Source organism: Furipterus horrens, unplaced genomic scaffold (assembly GCF_987537825.1).
Source record: "Furipterus horrens unplaced genomic scaffold, mFurHor1.1.pri manual_scaffold_4, whole genome shotgun sequence".
Taxonomy (NCBI): Eukaryota; Metazoa; Chordata; class Mammalia; order Chiroptera; family Furipteridae; genus Furipterus; species Furipterus horrens.
The window spans coordinates 184,167,651-184,189,428 of record NW_028327174.1 but is presented as its reverse complement, the minus strand read 5'-3'; the positions used below and the strand labels follow the sequence as shown (position 1 = coordinate 184,189,428).

At 38.5% G+C, this 21,778-nt stretch overlaps 1 protein-coding gene across 2 annotated transcripts in view; it reads left to right on the top strand.

The window, feature by feature from the left end:
- TMEM245 (transmembrane protein 245) overlaps positions 1–21,778 on the top strand; it is a 75,980-nt gene that overhangs the window by 41,691 nt on the left and 12,511 nt on the right. For both annotated transcript variants that reach the window (XM_090275952.1, XM_090275951.1), the window contains 6 exons: positions 4,354–4,452; positions 5,343–5,474; positions 8,548–8,670; positions 8,799–8,944; positions 19,221–19,321; positions 20,672–20,846. In XM_090275952.1, coding sequence (XP_090132078.1) covers positions 4,354–4,452; positions 5,343–5,474; positions 8,548–8,670; positions 8,799–8,944; positions 19,221–19,321; positions 20,672–20,846 — 776 coding nt within the window. The remainder of the gene's footprint in view (positions 1–4,353; positions 4,453–5,342; positions 5,475–8,547; positions 8,671–8,798; positions 8,945–19,220; positions 19,322–20,671; positions 20,847–21,778) is intronic.

Sequence of the window (21,778 nt, the reverse complement as noted above, 5' to 3'; positions counted from 1 at the left end):
TTGATTGTGGTAATGGTAGCATAACTCTGAATATACTAAAAAACTATTGGCTTGTACACTTTAATGGGTAAATTGTAGGTGTGTGAATTATATCTCAATAAAGTTGTTTAAAAAAGAAGACTTGTTGTAACTGCAGAGGTAGCTTTCTAATAAGCTCAGAACTTACACAGCCAAGAATTATGTTAGACTTGAGTTCTAAGAGCTGAAGTCTAGAAAGGGCTGAAGCTAGAAAAAAATGCCATGCTCAGAAAAGGGAAAGAGTCGTTTAGGCAGTGTTTAGGTTTGAATAGAGAAGGTTCCTGCCTCTCTGCCCCCAGCCTGCTTTGTCAGCCTTATCTCATATATCACCTATGCATTGTTTGGTTTCTACCCACAGTCTGCTATTTTCTCAATGTCAAATTTACTTTCTCCCCTCACCTTCCTTGTCTGAGCTATCCTTTCTGTTTGGTGTGCTTGTTCTACAATTTATACCTGAAGATGCTGCCCTGAGACAGCAAGAGAATAAGTAACATGTTTGCTCTGTCCCTTCTCCCGTGACTAGAATAAAGGCAATGACAACTAGTTCATAAACATGCCGGGCACTGTGCCAGAGGCTAGGGGAAAAAGCAGTAAAGCAGAAAGTGACCGCTCTCCTGGGGCTTACACGAACAGTAAACATGTAAACAAATAAAAATTTTACATCCCAAAGTGCTGTGATCAAGGTAAACAGGGTAACATGGTAGCGAGGGGCTTGGGGTGATGCTTTAGCTTGATGGCCAGAGAATGTCTCTGAGGTGATGTTTCACTGAGACTTGAATGATGAGAAGCTGACAGTTTGTGAAAGTCTGGAAAAACAATGTTGTAATCTGAGTGACAGCAAATTCAAAGTCTCTGAGATGGGAACAAACTTGGTTGAGGGGAGAAGTACGGCCAGTGTGTCTAGAAGAATGAGTGTGATGACAGGACAAGCCATAGGTCATGATAAGAATTTGGAATTTCTTTTAGTTGCAAAGTAAACATTATATGGATTAAAAACAGAAAGGGATGTGACCTGACCTGATTTAAGCTATTGAAAACTCTCTTTGGCTGCTTTATGGAGAAGTGGGCAGGAATGAGAAGGCAGGGAGACCAGTTAAAGGATTGTTTCAACAGTCCAGGTGAGATGTTGATGGCTTGGACGAGGATTGCGGAAGTGGAGATTGGGATATTTTTGAGGTTGTTATGATCTCAAAAATCCATGAGGAATTACTCATGGATTGGAATGGAGTGAAAGGGAAGGAAGCTTTTGGTTTGCCAAACTCAGTTAGCTGGCCACTTACTGAGGTGGAAGAACTTGGAGATGCTAGTGGGGTACAGGTGTTACAGATAGACCAGTAATTCTGCTGGGGGCATATTGCATTTGAGATACCTTCTAGAGATCTGAGCAGAGATATCACAAAAGGCAATTGGCCATACAGAGCTGGAGCCTAGAAGAAAGATCTGGGCCATAGGTGGAGGTGTGAGTATCATCAGATGGTACTCATAGGACTGGAGGAGCTGGTATGTATTAGTTTGCTAGGGCTGCCGTTACAAAGTTCCACAGACTGGGTGGTTTTCACAGCAGAACTTTATTCTCTCATAATTCCAGAGGCTAGAAGTCCAACATCAAGGTGTCAGCAGGACCGTTTTCTTCTTAGGCCTCTTTCCTGGCTTGTAGATGCTGTGTGTCTTCACATGGTCTTCCTCTGAGCATGTCTGTGTCATAATCTTTTTCTTTCTTTAATAAGTACTGGATGAGGGCTCACCCTAATGACGTTATTTTACCGTATTTACCGCTTTAAAGACCCCCTCTCTGAATAGTCACATTCTGAGGTGCTGGAGGTTAGGACTTCAATATATGAATATTGGGGGGAGGGGGGCACAATTCAGCTCATAATAATGGTGTAAGGAGAGCATGTAGATAGAAGAGGATCAAAGATAGATGTCTGGAGCATTTCCAATTCGCAAGGACAAAGAAGACTGAGGAGGAGTAGCCTGGGAGGTAGGAGGGAAACCAAACTGTGTGTCAGAGGCCAAGAGAAGACAATGTTTCAAGAGAGACTTGACCAGCTATGGCAAGTGCTGCAGAGACTTCACGCAAGATGAGAACTCACTTATCGTCCCCGTTTCGTGGATGGGGGTATTTGCCGTAAGTCAGTCAGTTCTCAAATGGCGTTCTCACTGCCTTTAATGCTTTCTTGTGTTTTATATGCAAAGAGCATGTCACGTATCACCAACAGTATGTATGCTCTAGTGGCTCTTCTAATGGCAGTGATGCAGTCATTAGACTCTGTGCTCTAGCCTAGTCTTCTTGCTGCTTGCAATGTGCATTGTAATGTTGCAGGACAGTGCTCCAGGGCTGTGATGCGCTGCTCTGGTTGGTAGCACCACTATTTAGAAAAGAGTTTTATAACATGCTGTAAAATTACGCTGAACTCTCCTTTACTGTTCTCGTTGTCGTGTTTCAGTTATACGCTGCTGTGCTTGAGTGAGCCTGCTCAAGGAGATGTCAGTTTGAAACGGTGCTTTATCGCGATAAAGGCTCCTGTGTAGACAGCCTACCGAAGAGGCTGTCAGTAACCATTTTAGGCCTCTCTGGTTAAAGGGAGATTTCAAAAGCTGATAGGAAAATGACAGAAGGAATTGGTATCAGGAAGCCTGGGAGTATCTGACAGTCATAATATATAAAATATAAATGTAAAGAAACTAAAGGAAGTTAGACTAGTGGTAACTGTGGTTTTTAATTATTGGGGTAATTTGCTCTCTTAGGTGTTCTTCGTTCGGAGGTCAGGTAGGCTGTAGCTGAAAGAACATTAGAGAACTTGTAATTCTGACTCTGCCATTTGGCTGTGTAACCCCAGGCCCGTCATAGATCTTTTCTAGATCTGTTTTCTCAAAAGAACAAAGGTGGTAACAAAACTATTTTCTGTCTAACTTAGAGTTGTGGTAAGTATTACATAATGTAGGTGAAAGCCATTTGTAAATTGCTAAATGTAATGAAAGATAAATGGGTTTCATATTAACTGATTTGTGTTTGGTTTATGAATAAATCAGGTACATATAAAGGATAACATTGGGCAGATATATTTGCATCAAACATGTCTGAGAACTGGTTTAGGTATCTATAAGGCCATCAGGTGGGCGAAAGCCCATGCAAAGGGAAATGCACATTGAAAACCAAGATGGAAAAGGGTCACTCGTTACTAAAGAAGAAAAGTGTAAATAATTAATTACCATTTCACACCAATTAAATTATCTAAAAATTTATCAGGTATCTGTAAGGCTTTGGGAGAATTGGTTTATTTATACAATGTTGGAAAGTATTAATTGGTACAATCCTTACAGAAGACAGTTTAACAATGCATAGCTAGAACTGTTAAAAGTGTTCATTTCCTTTGATTCCTGCACATTTATCTTATTATTATAAATAAGAAAATTATTGTGTATAAGGATATTCATTGCAGTGTTACTTGTGACATTAAAAATTGGGAACCATTTCTATATCCTGTGATTTGGTAATGATTACATAATAATATCAAAACATAATGAACTAATGTGAAACCATTAAAAGTAAAGGTGAAGGTTAATGTTGAAGGCAAACTATGAAATGCTTATGATGTAAAAGAAAATGGAGAATTCTAAATTATGTCTGTGTAACTAGGCAGAAAGTTGCAAAGGAGATGAAGAAGTTGCCAGTTTTATTAAGGAAAGTGAGACTACAAATCAGTGTTTGTCCTTTAAAAAGTATCTTTAATGTTGCCATATGATTTTAATAACACATAAAATGTGGAATAAGATATTATAATGAATAACTTTTCTCTGAGTTATCAAGTGTACTTGATCCCCACACATCCTGAAGCCAGTCTGATCAGTCATAACTCTGAGACCTGACATCTTTCTGCAAACTAATGGACATATTTACATTTAGAGAGCTAAGGTTCTAAAATGTCACTTAAAGTCCTGTGGCCGTTCTTAATAGTGACAAGTGTAACACGAGACTTCTGTAAAGTGGGTGGGTGCTGGGGTCGCACAGAAAGATTTCTCTCTGAGCAGATATCGGAGAAGTCTGTAATCGTGGCTTTATCAGTACCATTTTTTTTACAGCCTGAAGTAGCTCCTTTTGAGACCTAATGATAGAGGAAAGAAAAAAGAAGTAAAAGATGAGAGAGAGGAAATTTACTGGGAATATTGAGGAGCAAAGTTTATGAAAAGAACGTAACGTGGCCAGAGGCAATTAAATAGTCTGGAACATTTCAGTTTGATTTGGAACAAATGTAAAGACCCAGAGTGTATTCATTTTACTGTATTATTGCCTGAAATATTAAACCAGATTATATCTACCTGTATTTCTTCCAGCTTCATAAAATTCTCGGAGATAAGGTCAACAATACTGCTGTGATTGAAAAGCAAGTACTAGAACTTTGGGACAGACTGTATCATTCTTGGTTTGTAAAGGTAAGTTACTTTAGCTAAGGATTTCAACTGTAAATTAATTAAGTTCTTTTATTTTATAGACCCAATGACTAGATAGGATTGTATTAATGCTGGGGTTTCATTTATAGAAATTTTCAAGCTGCAAGATCTTAAATCTTAGGTCACTAAAAGTCAGGGTGAGTTGATGGTTAGTCTCCATGGCAGAATCCACCAGTCCCTCTGGTATCAGTATTCCTTCTGTCTTCTCTTTGTTATCATCAACAGCCTTTCATCATCTAGACTAGCTCTGTGCAGGAGAAATATAGTGCAAGCCAACTAATGTTAATTTTTCTAGTGGCTGCATTAAAAACCCAAAAATACACAGGTGAAATTGTTGATTTATATCTCTAGTTATTCCTGCCAATGTAATTAAATTCTTTTCCAGATTAAGTCAGATCCCCCTTGTTTCTTTTTCATATTGTTTTTTTCTCTCTTTTACCGAGATATAATTGATATATAACATTGTATTAGTTTTAGGTGAACTTTTTCATGTTCTTCTCTCCCCCCTGCTTGCTTTATCTTTTGTGGAAGGTTAATAAGGGAGATGAGGAAAGGAGGAAAAAAAGCAAAAACGAGAGACTAAGAAAAAAGTAGAGGTTGAATACACGGGAGTAAAGTGTGTTCACAAATGCACTTAGGAGGGAAGCACTTGAGCTAGGCTGAGACTCAGTAACCAGCATGTAAGTGAAAAACTATTATCTTTTGGGTCTTTAGGTGGAGTTCTTAATTGATTTCTTCAGTAATGCAAAGGTTTTCCACTTTTGTGTATTTACTAAAGTGCTCAAGCGGACCTAAAGCAAAATAGGTTCTTTATACTTTCTATTCTTTAGGTTAAGATGGAGAGTTCATGTGTGAACTGTTTTGTTCCATAGAACGTAACCCATTCTGGAAGACACAAAGGACACAAGATGCACATAAGTCGTCAGAATAGCTGGCTGGGAGACATTCTGGACTGGCAGGACATCGCTTCCTTCATCCACGAGAACATTGAGACATTTCTTTCTGTAAGAAATAGTATTTATAGTTACACTGGACTTAGAAGTAAAAAAAGAAACATTAGTTTCCAGTCTTGTTTACACACTTAAATGTCTTTGGTTACCATACCCTGTTTTCAATGCCACAGCATTTACAGTTTTATTTATTTGTTTGTTTGTTTTAATCCTCACTTGAGGATATGTTTTTATTGATTTTAGAGGAAAGGGTGGAGAGAGAGAAACAGAAACATCAATGTGACCAACATTGATCAGTTACCTCATGTATGTGCCCTGACTGGGGATTGAACCTGCAACCTTTTAGTGCACAAGACAACTCTCTAACCAACTGAGCAACCTGGTCAGGGCAAGATTTGCAGTTTTGAAAATTCTGAATGAACTAGAAGGATGTCCAAAAGCCATAGACTTCATGTGCAGCTGCCCTGATGCCTCCTTTGTGACAGAAGAGTAACCAAGAGATGCTGATTCTGAGCTAGGTATCCTCGTCCCCTTAGGCTGACCAGAATGTCATCAGCTGGACCACTAGAGAGGGGGCTGTTTTTTTGGTGAGCAAAGCCCTTTTGCAGATGGAAATATGGTTTTTCTCCTGCATGCACTGTCTACCTGTGCCTTTTTTACAATGGATAGAGGTGGCAAGGAACAGCTAGGAGTGCTGTGAAGTTTTAATGATGGCTCTTCATCACATAGTGTACTTTGTGGGATGTCTCAGCCCGTGACTTTTCACAGAGATGGGAAGAATATTAGTGAATAAACTTGGGACTTCCATCAAGTTAACAAAAGTCAAGGTTTGCAGTGCTAAATTTTTACAATTTAATTTTTATCCAAATAATAGATGACCATCGCTGAAAAGTCAAAAATGCTTTAAGAGTTAAAAAAAAGAAAAAAGGAAAAAAGAAAAGGCAATGCCCAGCTTTGTACTTCTCCACTTCAGTCTTATTCTCTAAAAATAAATTTATTTATTGAATTTATTGGGGTGATATTGGTTAATAAAATTATATAGATTTCAGGTGTACAATTCCATAATACATCATCTGTATACTGTATTGTGTATTACCACCCCAGGTTTAGCTTTTTCTGGGTATTTACCTCTGAATTTCTAGAATAATGTTTGTGCTTTTTCTTGATTTTGCAATTGCAGATTATCTTTTTGCTTTCTAATGTGGAAGATGAAGGTAAAGATGTGACTTTCTTACAAGTCTCTCAGTGCTCTCCTTTTCTTCCTTTGATCCCTAGCCCCTCCCTGCACTCATGCCTTCCCTTCCTCCTGTTCTCCTAACAGAGATATAACAGTCTGAAATTAAATCTATTTATTTCTGCCATCATCCTTGTAATGCCCAACAACTTTTTTTATATTCTAAACCTTCCTTCCTAGTCCCCTTGAATACACAAAAGTTACTTGATCTTGGCAACTACCAGTCTCCAATTAATGAATTCGGTTAATTTCTGAATTCATTACCATAGGGCATTTCCTATCAGTGTGACCCAGAAACTACTCAGACTTTCTTTTGATAAAAATTCCAGCATGACTGAGGCTCCCAAAAGAATGCTTGTCAAAATCACAAGTAAGGGCATTGTTGGTTTGTGTTTTGGAATCAGTGCCATTATTCATTCATTCCTTTACCCCACAGGGTCAAACAGTCAATCATGCATATTTTTGTAGGCATTGTGAAACATTTTCAAGATTTTATGTAAGGAGTTTTTGTAAATGAAACCAGTCTGCCAAAGTTCTCTTAGGAAGACTGAGTTGAGGTTTGCAAGAAATGCCGAGGACAACAAACTGTGCCTTTATAGATGGTACATTGAGGTAGGAAAGGAATGGATAGGCCTTTCATAGCGCAGATGGTGTAACTTGAACATATGACAGAAAACAGAACTGTAGTTTTGGAAAGGGCACCAAAATAAAATCAGACGTTACAAGTTCTGGTCCTGGCCTACTTCCACACATTAGCTCCCTGCCCTTGGGCAAGTTTTTAAAAAACTCTGAGCTTCAGTTTGCATATCTCTAGGATAAAGATAACTGCATTTCTTCTTATAATGTTGTTCTGAGGTTTATGGGAGTATTTTGAAGACAAAGGGAAAGTTTTTCTGGTCATTTTGCTTCCATGTTTTTTATTACTTGGGGAGAATAGAACAGACATTATCATAAGGGAATTTAAGTTTATGAAGAAATAGGAAATGAAAATATGTAGGTGTGTTTTAGATATTATACATCTTCCTTTAGTAATATTTAACATAGATTAATAGCCTTTATTTTAATATCTGGTTGTAGTCAATTTTCAGGTAATGGATCGGTTGAACTCAGGAGATCTTAACATAAGGGTCATTGCCTATGTGAGGAATGATCTTCAGCTACAGAGCTCTGACCTTGATCCTATCTGTTCATTTCTTTTATTGCGATTTTAGTGAAGATGCTTTGGTAATTGTAGATGAAGCTAAGTTGAAGGTAGCGAGGGGGGGAGGAAGCTAATAGGACAAATGCTAGATTTTCGTGACTTCTCTTCATAGCCTACAAGCTAAGTATAACCACAGGTTGCATTTTGACATCTTCTTCTATAGGTATTTTTTCTGTGCATATCATTTTTGCATAGTTATAATCATGCTATATATAAAGTTTTCTTATCCTGTTTTTTAAACTTAGCATTATATCATAAAATACTTTCCTATGCCATAATAGGTTTTAATGGCTGCCTAATATTATTTGGAGTAGCCTCACTGTAATTTACTTAATCATTTTCTTTACTAATTAATATTCAGGTGTTCTCAGATGATTTCTTTTTTATTTATTTATGGTACCATATTAAAAGCACACTAGAGCCCTGGCTAGGAAGGTTAGTTGGTGAGAGCGTCGTCCCAGTATGCCAACATTGCAGGTTCGATCCCTGGTCAGGGCACATGCAAGAATCAACCAACAAATACCAATGAATACATCAGTAAGTGGAAAAACAAATCGATGTTTCTCTCCTTCCCTCCCTTTCGGTCAAATCAAAACATTTTTTAAAACTTAAAAAAAAAGAAAAGCACACTATATACCTGTAGAAACTTCTTTCCCGAGGATTGTTTCTGATATTCAGTTTTTCCCCCTCAGATCTTAGAGTCGCTGTGGATTGTTATGAGCCGGAACGTGAGCCTGCTTTTCACCACTGTCACTATGCTCCTGACCATCCTCTTCTACAGTGGGACAGCCCTTCTCAACTTCGTACTATCTCTGGTGTGTACATATAAATATGAACACATGCTATTTCCTTCCACAGTAAAGCGTGTCTTGGTTCCATTTGTGTTTCCTTCCTGTAATTTCCAAATGTGATTTTTTAGGAGATGCTGTCCTTTGTTTTGCAGATAATTTTCCTGACCACACTATTTTATCTATTAAGTTCCAGTGATGAGTACTACAAGCCAGTGAAGTGGGTGATAAGCCTGACACCACTGTCTCAGCCAGGTCCTTCTTCTAATATTATTGGCCAGTCTGTGGAAGAAGCTATCAGGTAGGGATAAGATTTATACTGTTCTTACTTCCTACAGAAACTTCTTTCCATGAGAAGCCTGTTTTATGTCTTGAGCCTGTCCAGTAACATTCAGCACTAAACTAGTAAGGGAACTGGTATCTTCAAAATTTTTAATCTCATTTTGAGAGAATAATATGAGCAGTGCAAATGTTGATAAGAAAAAAAATTCAAAACAGCTTCAATATCCTATTCTCAAGCCTGTGGTATACAAAGATGTAATGGCCTGTCCCCATCTATTTTCTGCCACAGGCTCTTGCTCTAGCTGCGAATCATCATGTCAGTTGCTTAAGAAACCCCCTTCCGCCTACACACATACACCTCACCTTCTCTCAGAACCCCGCTGTTCTCAGGAATGCCGGCTTTGGAAAGCCCTGCCCTTGTCCCTCATTGCTCTGAACTGATCATTAATGCTTGACTACATTTTTACTTTTCATGAATCGCTACTCATAGTAAATTCTCATGTTATCCATTAGAGCTCCTTTTTCTAATTAGTTGTTAGCCAGTTGGTTGTAAGTTTCTCTTGAATAGTGAATCTTTGGCTGTCATTTCTGTTTCCGCATATTTGTAAAAATTACCATTGCTTGGAACCAGCCTTCTGAAGAAATCTTAATTTGATCTGATAATCCTCTCTGACTGAACTTGGCTTTTTTTTTTTTCACTGTATCTGTGTAACAGTTGGTGAAGATAGCCCCTTAATCTTTGGAAAACCCTCTTATATTCAGATAGGATGCATGCTCCTGAAATAGCTTCTCTCTGGAAACTTTAGTAGGCTTTCTCATGGTTTCCTACTAGCAAAGCCAGGGTAAAGTCTTCATCAGTGTCTTTCTTCTTTGATTAGACATCTTTTTTTTTTTTTTAATTTAAATAAAAAGTAAGTTCTTATCTGCTTTGGTACCCTGGGGTATCCATGTGGGGCCATCCATGTGAATATTCCAACTTTGGAAGCTTTCAGGGTGAAGCTGTTCATCATGAAGAACTAACTGGCTTTTAGCATGCCTTCTAAGCCTGTATGACTGTTGGTTACCATCTATTGAGTAAATGATGAAAACTCCAGCAATAGAGTAACTTTAGTTTATCTGAGTGACTCAAAAAAATTACCAAAAAGGAAAATAACCTTCTATCTTCCCAGTAGAATAAAGCTGTTGAATCAACCATCTCAAAGCCTGGCAGAATCCTCTAGTCAGTGTGACTTAAGCCAAGCTTTACAGAAAACTGTCTACCTTGTCCATAAAGTACTTCAAGAAAGATATTTTATTTTCCTCAAGTAATCTTTATTAGCACTGACTCTTACTCTCACAAAAGTTTTTCTGTCTCCAAACCTCAGTCTGTGAATTTTCTCTTGTTCTGCTTTCTTAGAGTGAACCACTTGCTGACCACCCCCTGAATGTTGGTCATTGAGTCACCTCTTTTTCATGGCATGCTTGGTTTGAAAACCAGCTATTTTTTGTTTTAAACTTAATTCTTTAATGTCATGGTTGCTTGGAATTGGTAAGCAGCTCTGTGGTTTGCACCTAGGTCCAGCTGATTGAAGGCATGTTATCCTTCTGGTATACCACGATGCTTCCCTCCAGGGGGAGCCAGTTGGGGGAGAAGATCATGAGTTAAATTTGTGGTTCTGTTAAGCCTATTCAATGGACTCATGAAGCTAACAGCTAAAAATTTCGGGCTCAGGAGGGCGGGCATGTGAGATTAGAAGAGTGTGGTCATCTACAGGGATATGAGGAAATCAGTATCTTTCTACAAATTAGATTTGCTTTATAATCTTGGGTTTGCACACACTGATCATGCACTCTTAATAGTCTTGGCTCCAGAGTGTAACTTGGACAAAACCCATTTATTTTATCATTTTATTTTTAATACAGAAAATTTTTTTTAACAATCCTTAATACCAGAACTAAAATTCTTATGGTTCTCAAAACTGATAGTCTTTTGTGAGTGTGAAAATAATGGTACAGACCAGAGAACTTGTTACATAACCCGGGTCATTTTTCTAACCACAGCTATATCAAGTTATTTAAATTAAAGGTTGTAATTCAGAGTGATTTTTAGCAGTCTTTAAGTGTTTCTGGTTTGTTTTTTTAACTGAGTCTAATTCAATGTACAGTTTTAACATACATGCTTCTGAAGAACCTTCTCATATGTATTGGATTCTAGTTCCTAAGAGCTCTTGTCAAACTTTTCATTCTGAAGGATTGTGTTCAAAATGGAATGTATTTCTTCATGGAGAAACATTTTAAGAGGAAAAATATTATACAAATGATTACGAAAATATTATAGTGTACTAAGAGTGAAGTTTAGTTTGCAAGTTGTTAGTGATATCAATAAGCATCCATCTTTAGTCATTATCAGTGTTGCAGTTAAGCCAGTCACTAAACTCATTTTATATGGTCCATTAATAAATTAAAAATGGAATTGAAATTGCAAGTTAACTGCATGACCAGACAGCAAAAATGTCTTTGTTCTTCAAACTTTGCCTTTTGAAATACATGGCTATTTTATAATCACTGTCTCATTGAATTTTTGAACCTTAATTGTTTTGCAAGTCTCAATAAGTATTCTAAATTAAATACATTTGTGGTTGGGTTTTCATTTCATGAACTTTTGAGGCAGCGGCATGCATCCTTCATCCCCAAACCATTTTCCTCCCCTTAGAGCATGTTGTGTCCCGAATGTTTGCATCACACCCTTCTTCCCTGATGCTCCCATTCTGCTTGCTCTGGTGGAGATATTGCACATTACTAAGTTGCATGTTTCACGGCCTCAGTGCAATTTAGTGTGTGTGATATTTTCACATGAGTGCATGCACACGGGTATGGCTCTTGCTTGTGGGATCACAGCTTTTCGGTGCCCCAGTGGGTGGGAGTCCTGCTGATGAATTTGATGGGAGAATGTATGTATTGTGAGATTTTCATTTGGAGAGTGAACTTGCTTCCCACCTTTTCCCCTCAATTTTGTTGGATTAAAAGTATTTGGCTTTAAAAAAAAAAATCAACATTGGTAATTTAGTAAATTAGTATTTCCGTTTTTTACTTGGAGCCAATTTAATGTTCATTGGAAAGATTCTCATGGTTTTAAGGTTATAAACAACATATGTTTAAAGTAAAATGTGTAAGGAAGAGTTTAAAGCCATTAGAAAATGTATTTTCATTTATTTGAAGAGATATCTCTTCTAACACTGGAATTGAGTGACAGGATCTTACGCATAATTAAGGAATTAGAGTTCTTAAATAATAACCAAATCAATAAACATAATGCCTATTTAACCTACTTGATTAATGATCATTCTAATAAACCTAATCTTTTACTTCAAGTTTCCAAGAAAAATGACCTTAAGAAACTTTGTCTTGTATTTAGTTTCTCATTGTGTTGCTTTAAATATTGCTATATTTATTTTAATAGGCTTATACTAGAACTAGTGTTGAGATACAAATGTTTGCTCTTCGCCTATATAATTGAGACAACCCCTTGTTAATATTTTTGGTTAGAATTAGTGTAAGCATCCATAATGACAAAGCATTGTCGAAGACACAAAAGTGTGTATTAATGAGATAAAACTATTGAGTTACTATTCCTGCTGCCAGGGTCTCCAGGTGATCTAGTGTGATGCCACTGTTGTATGCTTCCGTGTGTGACCTCCTGTTTCCAGTGGGAATGGAAGGCTTCCATGTTAGTGCCTGTTGCCCATGCCTGTCAGTAGTGCTCCAGGCCTGCACGCACGCACAGCATGACCATTCCCCACTGGAATGGAAACTCCAGTGTTCACCAGGTCTCTGCACATTTTACTGCGGAGCTGGGCCTCTGGGGAGGACAAACCAGTGAAGAGAAGGAGATGTAACTTCTCAAGAGGTTAGGTAGTAATCAAGGGAGCTGGGGGGATACTTTTCCCAATTGGTAATTTTATACAGTAGTTTTCCCCTTATCCTAAGTTTCACTTTTCATGGTTTTAGTTACCTGTGTGGACAACCGTGGTCTGAAAATATTAAATGGAAAACTCTAGAAACAAACAATTCATAGGTTCTAAATTGTGTGTTGTTCTGCAGAGTGTGATGAAATCTCATGCTGTCTTGCTCCGTCCCACATGGGATGTGAATCATCCCTTTGTCCAGTGCATCCACTCTGTATATGCTCCTGCCATTAGTCGCTTAGTGGTCTTATTGGTTATCAGATCGGCTCTTGGTGTATGACAGTGCTTGTGCTCAAGTCACCCTTATTTTACTTAAAACTACGGCTCCCAAGCACAGGAGTAGTAATGCTGGCGATTCGGATGTGACAAAGAAGCTGTGAAGTGCTTCCTCTAAGTGAAAAGGGTGTGTATGTACAGGAAAAAAACATAGAGTATGTAGAGTTGGTACTCTCCATGGTTTCCGGCATCCAAGGGGTGGGAGGGGTGGGCCTGGACCATGTACCCTGCAGATAAGAGGAGACTGCTGTAGGCCGTGTTTCTGGAAGCTGGCTGGCCCCCCTCCATAGCTCACCTACTCAAGGTGCAGTGTATTGCAGTGAGGGTCAAGTACTGATAAGTAAAGAACATCTCTTGTTTCCTGGGGGGATGATAGTCTGATAGTCTTCCTTTTTGGCCTTTAGAAAGAAATTTTAGAAAGAAAAGAGGGCTGAGCCAGTGTAAGGAAATGTTAGGAGTAGGCAGAATTTTATTGTGGACACTTTACTCTTTTCTTCATTTTCTTCCTTAGACACATGCTTCCTACTTGTCTTTGGTCAAGGGCCCTGTGTATTTTGAGAGCATAAACTTCTTCACTATGGTTTATCATTCTTCTTACTCCCTTTTTTACTTCAAATCTCATTCCATCAAAAGCAGGTTATCTGATCAAATCCTAAGTTATCTGGCTGGTTTTCTCTCATTCAGTTTAGAAAAGTAACAAGACCAATATTTAGATCAGAAATGAGAGATGACTGATAACTGAAGTAGTATTAGGAAACTTGTGAAAGACTTACAGTTTCAGCTTAGAGTTTATAAAGAGTGAAGATAGAGGTAACAGAGATGAAGAATTAAAATCCTAATGAATCATTTGAAATTAGTTCAAGCCCCCGGTGCAGAGGAGTCAGAGATGTAGTTGTGTAACTGAGGCATGAGCACACACATCTTCCTGCAATGCAGTATAAACGTGCAACAGCATTTATTGGGGAGAAGCAGAGAGGCAGACAAAGAGCTTGGACCTGGAACTTTCCTTCACAGGTATATGCTTTGTTGGGGCCTAACTGGATGGGCTGCACTATGGCTTACCTTCCAGTAGGGGGAACCCTGCCCCAGAACAGTCTACATATGGTGCAGGGTCTGGGCACATCCACAGGACATCTAACAGTGGAAGGTCTCTGAGTGAGGATGTGGCCTTGCGGAAACCAGGAGCCTCCAGTTCAGGGGCTGGTATCAGTCTCTTCCTCCCCTGAGCTAAATCAGACCTGGTGAGTCAGCACAGCTGAGCTACCAAAAGACGGGAGGAAAACAGCCTCCAGAGTATTCCGAATCTAATTCACTTCAAAAGCTTGAAGAAGTAGTTGGAAAACAACTGTCAGTAATCTTTGAGAATCACTGAAAGGAGAGGTCCCAGAAGACTGAGCACAAGCACTATTCAAGATAGAGAACTGAGGTAGAAAATGGAGAAACACTATGTTTCATACATATTAGACTGGTGAACTTGACAAGTTTTCTCTAAATTTCTACAGTAGAGGCTTGATATGTTTGTGAGCATTTATGACAGGAAGGGTAATGCCCGATGGTACCATGTATTCACCTAGCACAAGTCATACATAACCACTCTTAGAAAATGCCGCAAGTCATAGCTATTCTGATTTTTGCAATGGATTTGATGAAGGGTATCATGATGTCTGTCAGCAAGATGAGAAAATACTCCCTCAATCTGAGGATCCAAAAAAGTATTGATTAATGGGTTGATATCAATGAGAGAATGGTCTTTCATTTGTACGATTATAAGAATGTTCTTGCATTGATTAAACTAATGATTTCTGGTTACCCATTCAGACTGTATTGTTCATGTGATTAGTTATACGCTAGATGGAGTTTTGATTATGAAAGTAAATTATTCCAGCAAATTTCGAATGTTAGATTCCTGAGAGATGAGTGATCAATTGCATACTCAGTATTTTGGGTTATTGCTCATGTAGGCTAATCAGTACCTTATACTTTTAAAATAACTAATCCAGAACTTTGTGGCATGCTACTTGAATTTTCAGCACTGTCATACTCTGTACCAGGGACTAAGCTTAGCACTTTAATTGCATTATTAATCTTTCTAATAACACTATGAAGTGACTGCTGTTATCTCCATTTTACAATCAAGGAAAATGAGGCTCAGAATTTGTATGGTTTTCAAGATCATGCCACTAAAAAGTGACAGAACTGGAATTCCAAAGCAGTTGGTGAGAGAGCCAGAACTGTTTCAGGTCTCATGACTCCCATTTTCCTGTTCTTTCCACTGAATCTATGTCTTATCCGTTCTGCTTCCTTAATGTTTCTCATTCGTTTACCTCATTCTTTCCTGTCTTCCCCCTCACTGCCACTCCTTTGGTTCCCACTGTTCTGCCTCTCGGTGGCTTCCAGTCTCATCCTTTTCTTCAGTTCATCCTCTATCCTAGCATTTCTGTCAAACTCTGTGTTACATGATGCATATATGTAATTTCACTGATTTCCTGTTAGGTCCTCTCATTCATCCGGAAAAGAGACCTCTGGTCAGAAATCAAGTACATCGGTTAAACTGGGAATGTAGTTCAGTTAAAAACAAAAAACAAAACCTTCAAATGAGGGCCTGAGTTATTTCAGATGAAAAAGCTGAAATAACCCACTCAAAATAGTTGGATCTGTGAACAAGATCACTCTGGTGTACTTCCCAATCCAGGCACCCAATTCACTAAAGGCCAGAGTGGGGCACAGGAGTTCTACCTGAAGTTGTGCCAACAAGTGTGGGTGCGCACACTGTGAGCATCATACGTGGCTTGTCTCATTGCCCCTCTGTGCCTCTGCTCCTCACCCCCGTGATCTACTTCATTTCCTGAACCCTTCACTCTAATAGGATGATTAGGACCCCAGTTGTCTGAAGAAGTGTGTACTGAGCTCCAGTTCCCCTTTGGAAGTGTCAGCTAGGATATGATAGCCATTATCCAATCAAAGTCCTGGCCAGGACCAGACTCAGGCTATAATGCAACTGACCAGACTCCTGTTGGGTAGTCTCTTGGCTCTGAGGACCATTAAGTACTCAGTTGACCTATATGAGAATATATTAGTAATATGATAGAAATCTGGATACCAGAAATAAATTTTCACCCATCATCTTGGCCTTTAATCAATTGGGTGCTTAGATTTAGAATTAGTTTACCAAAATGACATAGTATACAGATCCAACAATTTCCAGAAGGTTTATCTTGCCTTTTAACTGTGAATAGTTTAGGTCCACCTTGCCCTCATTTTGAGCTTTTTTTTCATTTTATTTCCTTCAAAACAACAACACATAACATACTTCTGGCTTAACAGATTTACCTGGTTTCTGACCAGGAATCTCTTTGTGTATGGGTGAGGGAACCCAACCAGGGAATCAATAAAATAACATATGCAAAACACATAAGTGCTTGGCAGATACTGGGTTGTATTAGTTTCTTATTGCAGCTGTAATAAATTACCATAAACTTAGTGACTTAAACGTGACAGGTTTTTAAAAATCTTATTGTTTTGGAGGTCAGAAGTCCTATAATGAAGATATCAGCAAGGCTGCGTTTTTTCTAAAGGCTTTAGGACAGGATCCATTTCCTTGCCTTCTCCAACTTCTAGAGGCTGCCTGCATTCCTTGGCTTGTAGCCTCTTTTGCTGCCTTCAAAGCAAGTTTGCTTAGTAACTTCATATCTGTTTTTCTCTCTGACCTCTACTGCTGCCCTTGTTTCCTTCCCTGACTCTCCTGTAGAAAAGGCAAAACCAAAATCATATACAGTGGCTTTCAGAGATGCAGGTTTAGGGAGGGGTGGACTATAACAGGGCATGAGGGAACACTTTTTGGGGTGTTGGAAATGTTCTGTATCTAAATTGTAGTGATGGTTATGACACTATATACATTTGTCAAAATTACTGAATTATATACTTAAAGTTGGTGAGTTTTATTATTTATAAATTATAGTTCAGTAAAGCTGATATAGGAAAAAAAAGAAAAATGGCCAGAAATTTGAGGGAATTAAAAAATTATCTTCGTAAATTGTTACAGGATTTTTCTCTGCTGTTTTATAAAGCTTGTGTACCAGATTATAAGTACCCCTTACTGGGTTACATGAATATGTTTGGTAACTTGAACGTTGCCTTAGTGAGAATATAACAATCAATAATCCCAAAGAAAGAAGAAAGAAGTCTGTGTGCGGTGTCCTGAAGTTGTCCTTTTTGGACTGAGTGTTACTTACTTGCCACCCAAACAGACGATTCAGTTGTGATATTCTGTCGCACCTTTGATGTCAACTTATTTTCAGCTTCAAGTTATTAAAATAATGTAAGGTTATAATGTAAGGTTGATGAAAGTACGACATCTGTATTTTTTCTCACTGATTTTATTCTGTACTTTTTCCCTCAGATTTATTCTCATTAATCTCTCTGTGATATTTGATCTTATTATTATTCCCTCCCTCATAAAAGCTGCTTTCTCCCTTGCTCTCTGGGAAGCCTACACGCTAGTGATTTTCTTCCTGCTCCAGAAATGATTTCGTTATCTTTGGCTGATGTGTCTTTGTCTGTAGGTCCCTTATGAGAGCACAACCCATTGCCCCATTTTCTAAGCTTTCCACTTGGGATATCTTATCCTCTCCTATGGTTAATCCATTCTGGCCCATCTCAAATCTTTTGTCCTCTGTTAAGCCTTGCCTCTTATTTCCAGCTCCCTTAGGGTACGTTCATCCTCCTTTTTCTAACTGTTGACCAAACTAAATGTATTACTTTTTCTTCACTGTCCTCTTCCATTTGGGGTCTCTGTGTCTGTGAGACGCTGCTGTTCTTCCTCCTGCTGCCATTTTCCTTTTCCTCTGCCTCTTCTATTCAGTTACTGTTCAGATCTTTTCCGTTTCCTGTGGGCCATCTCCCTTCCTTCTGGTCTTTTAATCTGTGTCCTTATTGTCAGAGGTCACGTGACACCTTTAAGACATTCTTGAGTGAAAGCTGCTAGTCGGCATGACAAAGAAGGTTTCACGGTTTGGGGAGCTACTCTGTCACCAGATCCCTGTCTCCAAACCCGGTTAGATGACTGAATCACTCGGTTTCAGAGCTTGACTCTCTCCTTACAGTAAACCTGTTGGGATACTTTGGGAAAACGTGGTGTTTCCTGTTGTGTGTTTCATGCCACCTTTGCTGCCACAGCCTCTGCTTTGTCCATGGCAGATGGCTTTTCCTTCCCTCCTGAGGATATGAGCGAGCCGCTCCTGTGCCTTTGGAATCCTGGTTCTTATAATTGTGTGACACCTTGTGATACCTGAAGGCTGGCTGCCATTATGTGCTGTCTGAGCCATTCCTTATTTCTCCTCCCTACACACAATTATCTTAATAGTTTTATAATTGAAAAGCATAAATGAAGTGCCTGAGATTGCAGATTTTTATGGACTTCATTCCTATTAATCATTGAATATGTGTCTGTTTTTATCCCTCTTGTATTTTCGTCTCTGATTTTACTTTAGAGTTAATGTGGTGGTGTTTTTTCACAAATTCTCTCCCGGTGACCTGCTTTCTTAGTTAGTATTTATAGAAGTTACTTTGTGGGCTTGGTTGAATAGCTGAAGAAGTGTGGGGAAATTCCGTTAACAGGAGAAGGAAGACTGATAAGTATAAGTTATGTTGTCCCTCACTTGCTCTTCTGGAAGGGGAGGGCTGGCCCCAGCCTGGAGGTCTTAGAGTGTAATTATGTCCTCAGAAATATGATATTCACACTTAATTTTCTTTTCATCTATTTTGGCAATAAAAGATCTGCTTTAGAAGTGAAAAGTTGATTAATTATTTCGTGACTAGGGTATTTAAAGGTGTTTTATTTCAGTTATCTTTTCATCAGAAAGGAATGTAAATGAATAATTTAGAAAACATATTTCTGGGTTTTAAAATAAGGTCCTTATGTTTCTATAAAACAAAACAAAAAAAAAGCAACACTCTCAGGCACTGGCAAAATTGAAGCTGTTATCTGATTTGTAGCCAGACCCTAGAGATAGTGACTTTTCTGAACCAGAATGTGCTGTGTTTATTTACTTTCCCTTTTATCTTCGGGCATTCTAGAGGGGTGTTTGATGCTTCCCTCAAAATGGCTGGCTTCTATGGATTGTACACCTGGCTGACTCATACTATATTTGGCATCAATATTGTCTTCATACCGTCAGGTAACAACCATGTCATAACTTCCTCTGTCCGCTATTTAAGGGAAGTTAAGCGATTTTACATACATTGGGAAATGTTGTTGTCCTCACATTTAGAATACTGAATATTGAGATCTAATCTAGTTCAGATTAGGAACAGAAATCTGATTTGTAATATTTATTGCTATATTCCCAGTAGCTAGAACAATACCCAGCACATAGAAAGCACTGCATATGTATTTGTCATATGAATGAATGCACTATCACTAAGCATAACACCTAGCACGTAATTGGCACTTAGTAAATATTTGACTCAAACTGATTGGGAGGGAGCAATGACTTGGTCAAATAGCTTTGTCCCGTGAAGGAGACTGTCCTGTGGGCAAGAGAAAGGCTTCTGAGGGCCCATACACTCGCTCCACACCTTCCGAGGTCTGTTCTGATAACACCCGCATTCCATAAGCACGGGGATGGTTTAATGATGCTGGTTTACTTTCCCTCTACCGTTATCTCTGCTCCTCTCCTTCCACTATCTCTTCCTTCCTTTCTGTGGCCCCTGTCTTCCTAAATATATCTGCCTTCCGCATGTGCCTCTGCCACCATTTTATTTTTCCCTCTTTGGTCTGTACTCCTTTCTTTCCATTCCCAAATTCATTCAGGTTCTTTCCTGCCGTTTTGTCCACAAAGCCACACTCTGACATGCAAGCACTCTGAGAGCACGTAAGGTTGTTTTACGACAGCCCTGTGAAGCAGTCAGGGTAGGTGACATCCTTGTTGTATAGACGAGAAACCAAAGTTTTCCAGGGTCGCGGACGTGGTTAGTGGACCCACATCTGCTCGACCCTTAGTCAGGAGAGCCAAACTATGTAGACCGTGTTAACATAATGTTCTGGAAGGGGCAAGCTTGAGTTAGGTCCTTCAATTAGCTTGGTTTATGTTATTTTTAAATTTCATTTTTTATTAGAAGGGAAAGAATATATGTATAGTCATATCTGAGCTATAGAGACTAATTTCTGATATGGCTTCAGACTCAGTACAAATTTTGACCAATGTTGTATAGTTATAAGACTGGATGTTAACTAACCATTAATTCAAAATAACAACTGCAAAACACAGAGATTTTGTTGTAAAGAATAGATTCATGAAGTAGATACACATTTTAGAAAGATTTTCAATGTCAAGTTTTAAGATAATGGATCTCCATTTAACTAGCAAAATCAGTTAAACAAGGGTATATCATTGCCTGAAAATTTGAGTTGGTATATAACTTGTTTGGTGGAAATTTTTGAGTAGGAGGAGCTAGTGCTTAGGTTCTGCTGTTTTGTTATTGTTTTGATGACATTCAGTTTCATTTTTTAATTAATCTTTTACTAGCTTTAGCAGCAATCCTTGGAGCAGTGCCATTTCTGGGGACATACTGGGCAGCAATACCTGCAGTTCTGGACCTGTGGCTTACACAGGGCTTAGGCTGCAAAGCCATCTTACTGTTGGTTTTTCACCTCTTGCCAACATACTTTGTAGATACTGCCATCTATTCTGATATATCAGGGTAAGTATGCCACTGAACTTCCAGTGAGTCATATCCAGGGATTTCTGTGTCCTTTTTGAAGGAAGTTTTCCTTTTTCTTTTGGACATGGAAGAAAGGACAGGTGGTAGGAGTTTTTAGTGAAGTAGCCTTCTGTGATCCCACTGATACAACCAAAGTTTAATTTAATATAATTAATATCGTTTGCAAGATAATTTGGTATTATGTATTATTTATAATATATGAGACCATGGGTTACAACAAAATTACAACTAATCATCTGATTAGTGGCATTTACTCTAGGAAAGAAACATTAGTAGTTGTACATAAAATATTTAAAGTAATAAGTTAGTGATTACTTTCCAAACTTCTTTGCTTTTGGAGAAAAACATTATTAGGTTGTATGTCTGGCAATTTCCATGTAAAATTAAACCTCATCAAGGTAATATATAATACAAAGAGAGCTCTCTTAAAATATTGTATAGTATGGTTCTTTGATGAGTGAAGGTTAAATTTAAGGCAGAAGGCAAACTTTGACCATATAATATCAAAAATAAATATACTTTTTGTAGGTTTTGATATTTCTTTTAGAAATCACATTAAATCAAGCCAGTTCTCATTTAGTTACATATTCAGATTCACATTGCTTATTAAAATCAGGATATAGCCTACTGAAGCTATCATAATAATGTACTAAGTTTTCTTTAAGTAAAACTCGCCATCACAATAAGGGTAGATGGGCTCCAAGTTTATAGAAAGAGTACACCTTTCAGTTAATTTGAAATATAAGTACAAATTGTATGCCATCTGTTTTCTCTAGTAAGTTAAAGTAGAAAACATGCCGTGGCTGGTGTAGATCGGTGGGTTGAGCACTGACTTGCGATCCCAAAGGTCACTGGTTTGATTCCAGGGGAGGCCACATGCCTGGGTTGAGGTCCAGGTCCCCGGCACATCA